This window comes from Cyprinodon tularosa, unplaced genomic scaffold (genome assembly GCF_016077235.1).
Source record: "Cyprinodon tularosa strain WSP-4 unplaced genomic scaffold, ASM1607723v1 ctg34, whole genome shotgun sequence".
NCBI lineage: Eukaryota > Metazoa > Chordata > Actinopteri > Cyprinodontiformes > Cyprinodontidae > Cyprinodon > Cyprinodon tularosa.
The window spans coordinates 1,483,658-1,496,625 of record NW_024039052.1 but is presented as its reverse complement, the minus strand read 5'-3'; the positions used below and the strand labels follow the sequence as shown (position 1 = coordinate 1,496,625).

General features: G+C 37.3%; 1 protein-coding gene across 1 annotated transcript; it reads right to left on the bottom strand.

The window, feature by feature from the left end:
* Positions 1-211: 211 nt before the first annotated feature.
* On the bottom strand, positions 212-10,360 carry fhdc4 (FH2 domain containing 4). Its single transcript, XM_038294378.1, has 13 exons — positions 10,320-10,360; positions 9,603-9,717; positions 8,771-9,145; positions 7,888-7,949; positions 7,123-7,225; positions 6,916-7,001; positions 5,337-5,437; positions 5,169-5,239; positions 4,975-5,082; positions 3,402-3,472; positions 3,197-3,314; positions 2,941-3,105; positions 212-2,850 (listed from the first exon to the last, which is right to left on the bottom strand). The coding sequence occupies exons 3-13, from the start codon at positions 9,104-9,106 to the stop codon at positions 1,582-1,584; spliced, it is 2,490 nt and encodes an 829-aa protein (XP_038150306.1). The 5' UTR covers positions 9,107-9,145; positions 9,603-9,717; positions 10,320-10,360; the 3' UTR covers positions 212-1,581.
* Between the last annotated feature and the right edge of the window lie 2,608 nt (positions 10,361-12,968).

Here is a 12,968-nt window from a genome sequence, read left to right as displayed (position 1 = left end):
GTGCGGAATTGAGGTTAAGGGCAAACAGAGACTTCCCTGGCTTTACTCTGCAACATGGTGTTGCCATGGAGACTACATCCCGCTTAGTCAAGATGGTTCCTGCAGTCTGGCAGCTACAGTGAACAGAGCACCAGCAGAAATGAGATTGTCCCAAGATATCAAAAATATCGACTGCAGTCGAGTATAAGGACAGAATAACATTCTGGACCAATTGTTTGTTCATTTTTAATAAATCAAAAGTAAATGAAAAACAATTATCATATATTATACTTATTTTTTTTAAGTATACTAACAATTTGAATTAGGGATGTACAAATCTGTATAGAATTTAACTGAAAATATACATAAACTAGACACAAGACATAAAAGCTGTTTCTCAGGCATGCAAATCCTTATTTACTTAATTTATTTCTACATACGGATAGTTGCATTAAAACAAAGACACAGCACACATTAAGTCAAAGATCTTTGTATCATTTCAAGTTTATACATCTCAGTCATTTAAATAATCTATTGCAAGTAAACACTAACAGCAATCAGCTTGATGATCCCTATTATTAGCCCATCTTCATTCAATCATAATTGCTCATCAGTGGAACTTTTAAATAAAATAGGTAACCATTTGCACGATTATGGACAAATGATGAATGATTCAAAAACACACATTAGGAATTCCTTTGTACATCACACTGAGGGTTTTTACCTTTTCTCCAAACTAAAGGTGGACAATGAAGGTGTACGTATTAAGCTTTGCTGTCTAATCATAGGTTCTATAATAGTTTTCTATAATGTGTAACAACTTGCAGCTGAAGTTTGAATCTGAATTATCTTTCTTTAACAAATACTGCTCCTCATTCAGCTCTGCTCCGATGCAGACAGCCTTTGTAACACTGACCCATTTCAGAGAAAAACAATAGCTGAATTCAGCTTGGATCGGAGAGCAGCAGCAAGCATCTGCTACTTTGCTGAGCTTCAATGGCAACAAGGCCCAGAATCGGAGCTTACAATTAAATTCATCATTGCACAGAAACGTCTATCGCACAACCAAATAACATTTTTTACAATTTTTATTTCTGAATATCAGAATATCTTCTAACCTCAACACTCTCAACACTTCCACAACACTTTCTGCTCTGAATGTCAAACCAGACCAAGTGCACACAATGTAAGCGTTTTCTAATTCCTCTAAAATACGACTGCATGTAAATATGTTCAATAAAATCATTATCTAAAGATTTAATTGAAATTGAATGTAAATATTGTGCAGTGTGTGCCCATGGTTCTCTCAATAACCAACTTACAAATTGCCTGCAAAATGCCAACTCTTCCCCATCAACTAACTTACTGTTCACTCTCGCCATCTAGTGGTAAAACCTTCAAAATACCTTCTTTAAAAATAGAATTCCAACAATTTTTCACCTTCTCTCATACCTGAAACCATCCATAAAATTCAAATATAAAAATGCTACACTCTTGTCTTAATAACTAACGAATAACTATATTCAGTGTAATTAAGTAAAATATAAATTATGTTAGATTTCATTTATTAGAAATTATTTAATCAGTTATGAATTCTTATGCCTACACACTGGAATCTGTACCCCTAGGAGCAGTTTCTTTGCTGATCGGTGACCTGCTAATATCTCCCAAGCGTCTAAAAAAACTGAAAAAACCAGAGGTCTCAGTCTTAAACCAAACACTCCTGGGGAGAATGTTTTCAACATTAGCCTGCGGCTGTGTGGCTTTGCACTCCACTGACTTCTGTTCATTTTTCTCCAAAACCCCTCCTTTTAAAACCTGGCCTGAACAGTCGTTGGGTTTAATTTTCTTTTCAGCAGATGGAAAATTCTGATCTAAACTTTGAGATTTTTTTATCTTGTAAGAATTGTCAGTGAAATCAAACGCTGGTTTTGTAGCTATGTGTTCAACGTCCTGTCCTGGCTGAGGTTCTTTGGTTTTTGTCACAGAACCTGGACTTCCAGTGGTAGACTGGGTCCGCAGATTTTCTTTCTCTCCTTGAGTTTTAGAAACTTTAGTAGGCACTGTGTGTCGGCGGCCGAGGGTGCGTTTCGTGGAGGTCTGAGGGCCGAGCAAAAACCGAATCAAATCCTCATTGGTTGGGTCTCCAGGATACCTTTGCGTTTCCTCGTCAAAGGTGAGTTGACGAGCCAAGGTTTTCTTAGCAGGAGGGGATTTCTGGTTTTCCAATGGGTGATCCACAGAGGAAGCACTTCCTCGACTGTTCTGGTACCTCAATACCTTTTTAGAGGCTTCACGCAATTTCTGGGCCTCTTCCTCATTATTGTCCAGTAAATCCTCCTCCTCATCATCATTAGTGCTGGACGAGAAAGACCTAACTGTGGGTAAAGGGCTGGTAGTTACTTTGGATTGGCTTGTTAAGTCCTGGTAATCCTTTATTTCTGGTGTTTTAGTATTTTCTTCATAGGTAACCATGTTCCTTGCGTTATTTTCTTCAACATGATACTGCGTCTGCTTTTTTGAGTTCTCTGTGAGTTCTGTTGCAGAATTCCACTCTTTTCTGAACATATCTTTGGCTCTAAAAGTGTGCCTGTGGTTTATAGTTCGAATGTTTGTCTGAGAGCTGATCTCTGAAAGGCTCCCATTAACTGGGCTCCCTCTTGTGGGGCTCCCATTGGTTGATGAAGGCCTTCCTGATTTCCTCCTAGAGATGCGGTTGGTTAGGACGTTTTGCAGAATGCATTCTAAGGCAATACCCTCCATTTCCTTGTCTCTACTTGAACAGGTAGCCGTAGACCGGCGCTTGGCTGTGTTCTGCAATCTATCGATGTGTTTCCGTTTCATCTCTGCCATCTCTCTGGCCTTGTTTTCCTGCAAAAAAAACCAAAACACTCAATGTCAATGAATCAAAGCAAGAGTTTTCATTATTTAACTAAGATTTAAAAACATCAAAGCATTTACCTGCATAGCCCGGATAAACTTTAGGCAGAAGGAATGAAAGATGGAACAACATTCCTCCAGTTTAAAACTTGCAGAGTCTTCACAGAAGTACTCGGCCACAGAGTCGCTTACAGCCTGTAGTTCTTCAAAATCACTTTCTATTTCTTCCAAACAAACATCAGCTTTCTAAATTGAGACCAAATAATGAATTAGAAAACAGCCTCATCATTTTATTCAGAATTACTCGTGTTCAAAATGTCAGACTGCCAACACTTACCTTTAGAAAATCTTCCATCTGCTCCTTTAGTTCCTCCTGTTTCAAGGTGTCTGCTTTGGCGACCTGTACTTTTCTTTTTTGTCTTTCAATCTCAGCTTCAATGTCAGCTTTTGTTAACCTATAATAATGTTCAACAGCTTTAGCAACATTTAGATTGAATTAAAATAAAAAAAAAGGGCAAGCAGATGGTTTTCTAAAGATTTACCTTGATGCAGCTTCAATGTGTTTGAGTTGTTCTGGAAATTTAAGAAGCGCCACATCTACCTTTTGTGCTTGCTGTGGTAAACACATAAGCCAGTTTAAGAATCAGATGTCTTCCAACATTTAGTCACAAATCATCACATTCATTTCAGCTGGTCAGTGGTTGCAAAAATCAGTAGTGAAACAGCAAATTTCTCAACTGAAACTTGGATAAACTGAGTACCAGAAGAGTTTAGCAGCTATCAACATGCTTTAGTTTTTTTTTCTCTTTTTGGAGTTGTTTTTGCTGTTGTTATTTTTTCTCATCTCTAAACACATATATGCGTTGAACCCTAAAGCTACATTGTTTAATTTTCTGTGGTCTAATGGTCGGACTGCAGTGACATGATCCGCTCCCCACAGCACTTCTCCCACTCCAACCATACAGGCGCCATTATGGAACAGAATGTCCAAAGTCTGCACACCTATCTTATCATGTGATGACCAGGTTTGTTTCCATAGATAATTTAATAAATAGTATTTTATTAGCCTCAGACAATGAATATACCCGTTATTTGAGAAACATTGTTGTCATGTTTTAGTAAGCTGCTTAGCATAGTGATATACGCAGACTAATAATGTAGTTTAATTGTATAGCACGATGTTGTTGATTGGAAGCATATATATTCCCCATTTACAGAGTCCAACTCTTGACTGTGGCACGGGGGTTTTTAGAGGAGATAGAGGGCAAGGAGGCCGCAGTGGGCGTGCAGCCAGGGCCAGGCTAGGGAGAGGTGCTGAGTGGAGCCGGGGAGGCAAGATTTGAAGCCCTCCAAAGGAGAGGAAGGAGTAACTGAAGACATGTAGACCTACATGATCTCTGTAATACAAATACCGGTAACCCCAATTCATCATTTTCTATTTACAGCTCTGAGCGTTACTACAAGCATAAATGCTAGAGAGTAACACCATCCTTCGGCATGTTGCTGCCATTTATTGTTTACTACCATCTCAGTTCACCCTTCTAGGTCACAATTGAGCCTAACGGCGATCTCCTCAGTAACTAGTTTCATCTCTAAATGTCTGCCTCTATACATGCCAGACCTCCTATGTAATTATTATAAAGACCAATTTCTAAGGCAACTCAAACATAAAGATGAGACTTTCAGTATGTAGATGACAATAAATGAAATATTTATATAAAAGAGATCTGTAATTCCCTGTAATGCAGTTCAGGCTGGTGGTGGTGTGTAATGGATTGGGGGAGATTTTCTTAGTAGTCTTTGAGTCCCTGGGAACCAACATAGCTTTAACCCCACAGTCTAACAGAGTATTACTGCTGACCATGCCCATCGCTTTAGTGCTAAAATGTACCCATCTTCTGACAGCTACTTGTGTCTGGTTAATGGACTATGTGAGGATGCTCAAATAAACATCAATCACTTTTCTTCAATTGTGAGTTCCACTTTTGCAAGTAGGGGTAACAGTGACAATTTTGAGACTAATTACTGATGAACGGCAGATAGACAAAGCCCTGAGCAGGTCTACAGGCAATTTAGACTAACCAAATACAGTCAATCAAAATGAGAACTACTTGCCATCACAACATAATGCATAAGATTCATTCCAGGTTTGTTTGCTTTGGTATCCGCCAGCTTCAGGAGAGATGACATACGGAAGCCAATAGCACTGCCAGCATAGCCACCCTGTGAGCAAACACATATCTTTAGATATAAGATGAAGAAAACAACAGAAATGTATCCAAACACTCAAATGCAAAGTAACTGCTTACAGCATTCATGTAATTTCCTGTTTTCAGCACCAAGCGAATGACAGAATGTAGATTATCACACTCCAACAGCTCTAAAGGAAGAAATGTAGTGTCAGCAATGAAAACGAATGCCTTCCAGTTCTACTTTAAAAGTCTTAGATATCTTAAAACGCATCAAAACAACCATACCCTTTCCAGCTTCTGTCAGAACGCCAATGAATTCTCTTATTTCATTCATGAGGGTAAAGAATTCCTCCTTCAGCACCAAGCAGCTCAGACGCTCTTCATAACTAAAAGATCAAATGTATATAAATTTAGATAGAAAACTTTGTATCAATTTGACTGTATGATCTGGTTGAACTGTAAAGTGCCTTGAGATTACATGTGTTGTGAATTTGGCGCTATAAACTGAATTGAATTGCATATCAGTGTTAGGTCAGCCTTGAAAATGTTTTTAGATACCCTTAAATGTTTCTTATTTTGTCAGATTACAGCAAGAAACTTCTAACAATTTTACAAACATTTTGATAGACCAACACAACACATTGATGTATAATTATGAAATAAGAAGGAAAATGGTGCATGAATTAACTTTTTTAACAAATAAAAACATAATAAGTGTGGGGTACTCCTTTCTATAAGACCATTTTAGTCTGATACCTATATGTAGATAAAGATGTACTCTAATGGCCTCATAGGTTTGGAGAGAAACATTTTTCAATAAACAAAATCATACAGACTAATGACCTGATCTTCAAAGATCCCAAATACTTTTCACTACATGCAATATGTGGGTGTGTTGCAGCTGATCTACAAAAAATGCTGCACAAATGTTAGGACATGTAAACTGATTTTAGTTCTACCCATTAAAATGAGTAGATTGCATACTACAGGCAGCTGAGATTGGTCATAAAAGAAGACAAGGTTCTAAGCCATGGACATGGAGGCAATAATGAAGTATTAGAAAAAAAAATGATGATACTGAATAATATTTAAAGTGCACTTAATATCCTATTAACCTAAGCTCATGGTTATGCCCCCCAGTTGTTTGGAAGCATCATTAGGTTATAAAACAATAAGTTATCAACATTTCCCAGAACACTTTTCCATTCATCACCTGAGAAAAGAAGGAAACAGTAAAGCGTAATTGCAAACCCAAAAAGACATGTCTGTTTTTTTTTAAATAACAGATATTGGATGGATAGAATGACCCGAGAAGCAGCCAAGAGGCCAATGGCAACCTGACAAAATTAATTGACGGGGAAACTATTAGTTGGCTTGTGCATGCTCTTGCACACGTTTAATAGGCATCCCCTCTCGGGAGTGGGTACAAGGTACATTGGACTGTTTATAAAATAAAATAAAATAATAGAGATGGACAGTACATCAGTATTATCATTATCAGCTAATATTTGTCATTGGAAACATATTGATTAAGCATCCAATAAATACAACTAGGTCAATATTAAAAAACAATGTTTATTTCCATCCGGTTTGCATTTTTAGAGGAGAGCATTGGTCATGTGGTGCTTGTTTGGTCATGTGAAATTGGCAAACATGTAGCAAAGGATTGTGGGAGTTTATCTGAAGCAGATAAGCAATCTCAGCAGTGTGTTTCATGGTGTTAAAAAGGTGAATATAGGACACACTATTAGTAAAATTAACTTATTGGGTATAAAAACCATGTCATTATTAGATTTCTATATGGATCCAAATTTTCATATCGATGAATTCCCAAAGAATAGCATTTATAGAGGTATTTGCTAACCTGGGCATCTTTATCAGCATGAGCATAAAAAGATCAGCCTCAGGAAGGGCTGAGGGGTCGCCTTTAAAACCAACCAGCTGCTTCATCTGAATTAAATAAAAACAAAAATGCAAATTTTCAAACCAACTGATGTTTCTCTTTCTATATGCATTTATTGATAATGTTCAACATTTAAAAAATATATAATTTAGTAAATGCATTAAATACCTCCCCTTCATCTGGCAGCAACTTAGACATCTCTCTCAGTTTTCCTGTTCCAAAACTGAGCCCATTTCCCCACTGAATGTCCTGGATCAGATCTTTAACAGGGCTGTGGACAGAGGTGGAGACATGGGAAGGATCCAAATTACTAGTCATCACAATTACAATGGAGTTAATGCTTGTGTAGGCCTGTGATTTATGAGCTGTAAATCCATACTAAGGCCATTCTATTATATACTTGGAAAATCTGAGTTGCTGACATCTACAAGCCTCTGCCTGCTTGTAATAATTTGCAAAAACAAAAATTTCAATCACAATTGAGTCAGCTGCTGTCTTTGACTGAAAAAAGATTGATCATTCAAGGAAAAAAGAAAAGTTTTTTTGGAGAAGTAAATAGCAATTCTAGTACATTTACATTCCAGTGACTGTTCTAATTCCTCTGCTGTAGTATGTCCTACCTGTTCATTCATACATGTTTTACAGGATTAACAATGATATACTGTTTTCCTGTTTGGTCTGCTGCGTTTGCCAAACAGCATCAGACAATGCATTTACAAGAATTTTCAGTTACTGATCTGCAACTGAATACCGCAGGGAGGTCACAACATAGATCAGACCTGTCTGGGCCTGTCGTCTTGCAAAGGCTTGTGAGTGTCATGCAGCCCTGCGCGTACAGATCTATCTGCCTCATCATATGCTGTTTTCCCCCTCAATATGAAGTAACTATTGTGCAAAAACGCTTACACCCTAAAATCATAACCTCTGACTCACCGCTTGAACTGCTTGAGGAATATTCCAATGTTCATGCTCCTCTTGGAGCTGAGGATGGTAACCTGGAAGTGAAAAAATACAAAGACACAGCTATCAGTGTAATTTGTCCAGATCATTTCACTATTGGCTTGAGAAGCATCTTTTATTATCACATACATCACAGTGTTCCCATAAAAACACAGCTAAATCCAAAGGTTAAGATTTTCTTTTGAGCTGTTTGTATCGAACAGTCTGAGTGGAGATAGCCTTGTGTTCTGAAACGTCAACATATTTACTTAAGGGTCAAAAAAGAAACATAAGGCCAAGTAAAAGTTTATGAACTTGCTTTAACTCATTTTATATGACAAAATTGCATCAAGTTGCATCTACAACCGATCTATAATAAAGGACGTTTAAGTTAAAAGCTGACAACTGTAGTTTCTACTGTTCTCTGAGGAAACAATTATGCCTTCCTTCTGCAAACATGATCAATGGAGACTCCACCCTTGCACTGAGTGATCCCACAGCCATACACAATGTTCCTATGATACATAACCGTTTCCAAAACAGTAGTTACAATCGCCTTCAGTGTGTAGAAACTGCTAAATGTCTTCAGATGTGTGTTTTAGTTTCCCTTAATTTCAAGTAGCTAAGAAAGTGGTAATATGTCCATTTCTACTAAACTGTTTGCAGGCTTTAAGAATTTGTCAGGATGTTTTCTATTTATCTCCCATTCAGGCTAAGGAGGGGGAAGAAAACAAAAATCAATTGAGGTCAAAAGAACACACTTTCATATCTTCATGTCACAATGCAAAACCACCCAACATTACAATCTATTTCTGTAACCCCCTTAAGCTCATGTTTCTTACAGACAACCTGTTAAGGCGAGATTGACCAAACTCACCATCTCTCCTCCAGTGCCAGACGGTAGCTGCCCCCTAATACTCAAACGGTTCAGACCCTTTGGATGTTGCTGGCCGTGGTTATGGCTGAACAACTCCTCCATGTGATCGGTGTCCAGCTCAAACTGCCCATCCGTCTTGTCTGCTGTCCAGATGTTGTGCTTTCCTATCACACTATGTTTGGGAAGTGTTTCCCAGTTAAAATTGCGCATTCTGGACCTCCGGCGGTCTCCCCAGCCCAGGAGGCCACCTCCATGCTGGGGAAGTCCAGGAGCTGGAGGTGGTGGAGGAGGTGGGGGTGGTGGGGGTGGTGGAGCAGGAGGATTTACTGGTTGCATCTTTGAGGGTCTCAGTAGGTTTATGGAGCAATAATGATCCTGGTTGAAAAGATACACAGTCAGCTTTATACAAACTGGATTTTCTTTAAAAACTTGTTCTAAAAACAATCTAAGTTAGTGAAACATTCTAAAACTAGATTTTGAAAGGATATATGAATAAACAAAAATATATAAAAATATTACATAAATTCAGTAATAAGTCAAATAATCTTTTGAATCGTTTAGAAGAGTTCATGAAGGCATACAATCAGGCATTTACAGCCTAAACACATTATTATCAACATGTTTTGCTTTTTCTTTTTTTTTTAGCACTAATTAGGTCTAATTATCACGTTACCTTTCTTCATATTTACCATATTTATATATATGCATTTATATTTATTTTATCCAAAAAATTACATTTGAACTTCCATAATGCCATACTCCTGTTATCTTAAACTGTCATCATCTCTAAAGTTTTTAGTGGGTAGTTTAAACAGTGAAACAGACATCGTACCTGTGAATGCCTGTGTGAAGCAGCTCCATTTTCATTCTTTAGGATCGTCCTGTTCCAACCAAAGGCGCACAGCAGCGGGAACCAGGACGCACTGAGGAGAGAGTGTCGAAATCCGCTGCGGGTTTGACGACACGCCCAGGTGAGTTATTTATTTCCATGATATCCCACGCCTTCCAAACACAGGAGAGTCCCGGAAGTTTGGCATTTGGACTAAAGTTGTTATTTCTGGCATGCGTTGGTTAGAGTTTGGGGCCCCGCACCAACTGCCGCAGCTCATGTGAGCAGACCGCTGGATTCTCAGACTGCCTGATAGGTGTCCTATCTGAATTCCTATTGATTTGGTGAATTTCTGAACGATTTCCCTCAGCTGAGGCACACTAAAATAGTCACAGGCTGTAAACATGCCGCTCATTTATTCCTCTGACCTGTTATTCTTTTATAGTCCTTTTTAATTTGATCATTTACCTGATCCAAATGCTGTCCAAGGGTTAAAATACTGTGGCCTGACTCACATACAGATGACATGAGTTTTCATAACAAATTATCTGTGATTAAACAGATTTTTTGAAAAGCTCAGACACCTCTGTTTCAGCTTTAAAGTGAAGAAATGCCCTAGAGGGTACCCATCTGACAACATGAAGAAGGCTCAATGGTTTTAGAAAAGCAACATAAAGACAAAATACTTTATTAGCAGATGAGAAAGAAAAAAAAACTTACTGAAGCTTGTGAGAGGACCCCAGTGAGAGCTATTATCCAAAACTGAATAGTTTGTTTGCACTTTGGAACAGTGATGAACCTGCAGTTACTTCAAAAATTGATTGATAGCTTCCCTAGGCAATGGAGAACATGACACCATCTACACAACAGCAGACCTTACTGGAATTAGTGAAATGCAGTGTTTTTATTTGAACAATTATGAGGTGGTGTAAATTGTCCTCCATAGGAGCTGGAGAAAATAATTAGGAGAAAATTCTCTGGACTGACAATATGCTGATAATTTTGGGTGTGTATTCCATTATATCTGGCTCTAAAAAGCAGCATCAGAATGTTATTAAAGCATGGTGGTGGTATGCTAGTGGCCTGGGGCTGTTTTACTGTTTAAGCCCCTTAACGTCTTGTAACCAGAGTATGTCTGACCAGCAAATGGGTTAAGTGGCAGGAGAATGCAAATACACCATAAAGGCTACTAAAAACACAAATAAAAAAAGATTCTGGAAGTCAAATTCAGCCCAGTTGAGATCATATGGAATCATCCTAAACAAGCTCTTTTTGTTTCATGTTGTCTCCAGTGTGATCAAAGATGGAAAGCAGTGGAGGACTTGTATATGTATATTCAAGGGCGTAGGTTTGATTTGAACTTTGGTAGGGACACTATTGGTCGGGTGTCATTGGTGCTATGCAATATGCATGTCCTTTTTTAAGCTCGATGTAAGCATCCGTACTGATAAGAGGAATTCATTGTTAAAAGAGAGAAGCATCCTTTTGCTACATTAATAAAAAATGTATAAGCACTACACTCATTAGATGCTGTTTATCAATGTTTGAAGTATCACCGGCTCTGATGAATGTGGAATTAGGACTTTTGTCCACTTTGAAAATCTTTTCATTTGAACGACTATAAGAGAGAAGGTAAATACAGGATTTTCCTTTGAAGATATAGAATTGTGCAGAGTTAAACCCCACTCTTATATTTTACCTACTGTAGCCTACTATGCTCTCTCTGTATCAAGCAAAATAATACATTCATTAATATATTAAATTCACTATAAAAGTTGAACATCTGGGCTGTAGATACTCTGCATAGCCCATTTCATGTATTTTATCTGGGGCTAAAAAAAATTAATCATATTAATTGATTATTTCAATAATTGTTAACTAATTTAGTATGTAATTTATCATTAACTGGAGTATGGAGACTTTAAAACATACAGTAATATAAATGTAAAATGTGCCTTTCCCCGACAGAGCAACCCACTTAGATCAGTAATTATACCAAAATTATCCCAAAATTGTAAAAATACAATATATACATATATATATGATTTAAAAAAAAAATTGTCTGTCAATATTCTCCATCCAGAATTCCTGAAGAGGAAATATTTTAGTTTCACCTGGTTTATTTAGACATCACCTGAAGCACTGAAGGGCAGCTGCTTCACCTACAAGCTGCCCCTGCATCATTATTACTGGATATCTGTGTTTCCTATAATCATATAATGTATAAGTGCATTTTTAATAGTAAAGGATTTAATGAAACACAACCTTTTATCATCGTCCTATATTGCTTACTGTCTGACTGTTTAAATAGCTCCTTTCCTTTTTTAGTGGCATCGTCTACAAACACAACACTAAGAATGAGCTGTAGAATGAGTGTATTCAAATATAAAATCACTTTTAACAATTATAAAAGACAATATAACACTATCTTATCTGGAATTTAATAATATCCAAAATAAACAGCCAGATTCAAGCATTTTTACCAGACATTAATGTTTGTACTAATTTACTTATAGAATGTGTGGAAATCTATGTAAGATAAAATCAATATTAATATTCTTCCTCTGTTTGTTCTTGTCTTTATCCTATTTCTAGAAGTATAAATAGTCAATTAAATTAGTATTATTATGTGGAACCCTAATTATGCTTTTTAAACCAAAAATAGCAGATGTATAGACACCGTTTCTTGTTGTTATACTCTATGGGCCGGATTTATCAAGATCCAATTTTGCGTGCAGTAATTTGCGCTCGCAAAGTGGAATTTTGCGCGAGGGGCTGAACCATGGTTTGCGGGTGATTTAACAAGAGCGATTGCGTAACTGGTGGCAGGCGCAAAACTGTTGGAGACGCCCTATTTAAATGATGGTTTTGCGCGTTTTGTGGATTGCGGCAAAGTAGTTTGTAGTTTGTGCAAACTAGTGCATTAAGAAATTTTAATCTTACAGTGACACCACCCCCTCCAAAAAAAGAAATATATATATATATATATATATATATATATATATATATATATATATATATATATATATATATATATATATATATATATATATATATATATATATATATATATATATATATATATATATATATAAACTTTGGCAACCTTTATTCCCTAAGGTGGTATGTGGCTGAATTTCTACTTCACCGCAGTAAGAAAAAAACACACAAACAAAAATAAAACAGGTGTTTTTTATCGGCCTGTAGAAAAATGCACATACCAAATGGCTCACAAGAAGTGACTGTAGATAAGATGACTGCATTGGCATGTTGCTCCACAGGCGCAGGGTGTCGGGGTTCTCCGGTAGGGCGTCAGGGCGACATGGCATTTAGAACGTCGGACAGCACTTCTGAAAAACGAGATTGGGA

Bases quoted from the DNA above. Each gene is read 5' to 3' on its own strand.
- fhdc4 (XM_038294378.1), bottom strand. From the start codon at position 9,106: ATGCAACCAGTAAATCCTCCTGCTCCACCACCCCCACCACCCCCACCT. The intron at 7,226-7,887 runs GTGAGTCAGAGG...CTCTGTCCACAG, and splicing joins TTCCTCAAGCAGTTCAAGCG to CCCTGTTAAAGATCTGATCC. The intron at 3,315-3,401 runs GTAAATCTTTAG...ACATTATTATAG, and splicing joins CACATTGAAGCTGCATCAAG to GTTAACAAAAGCTGACATTG.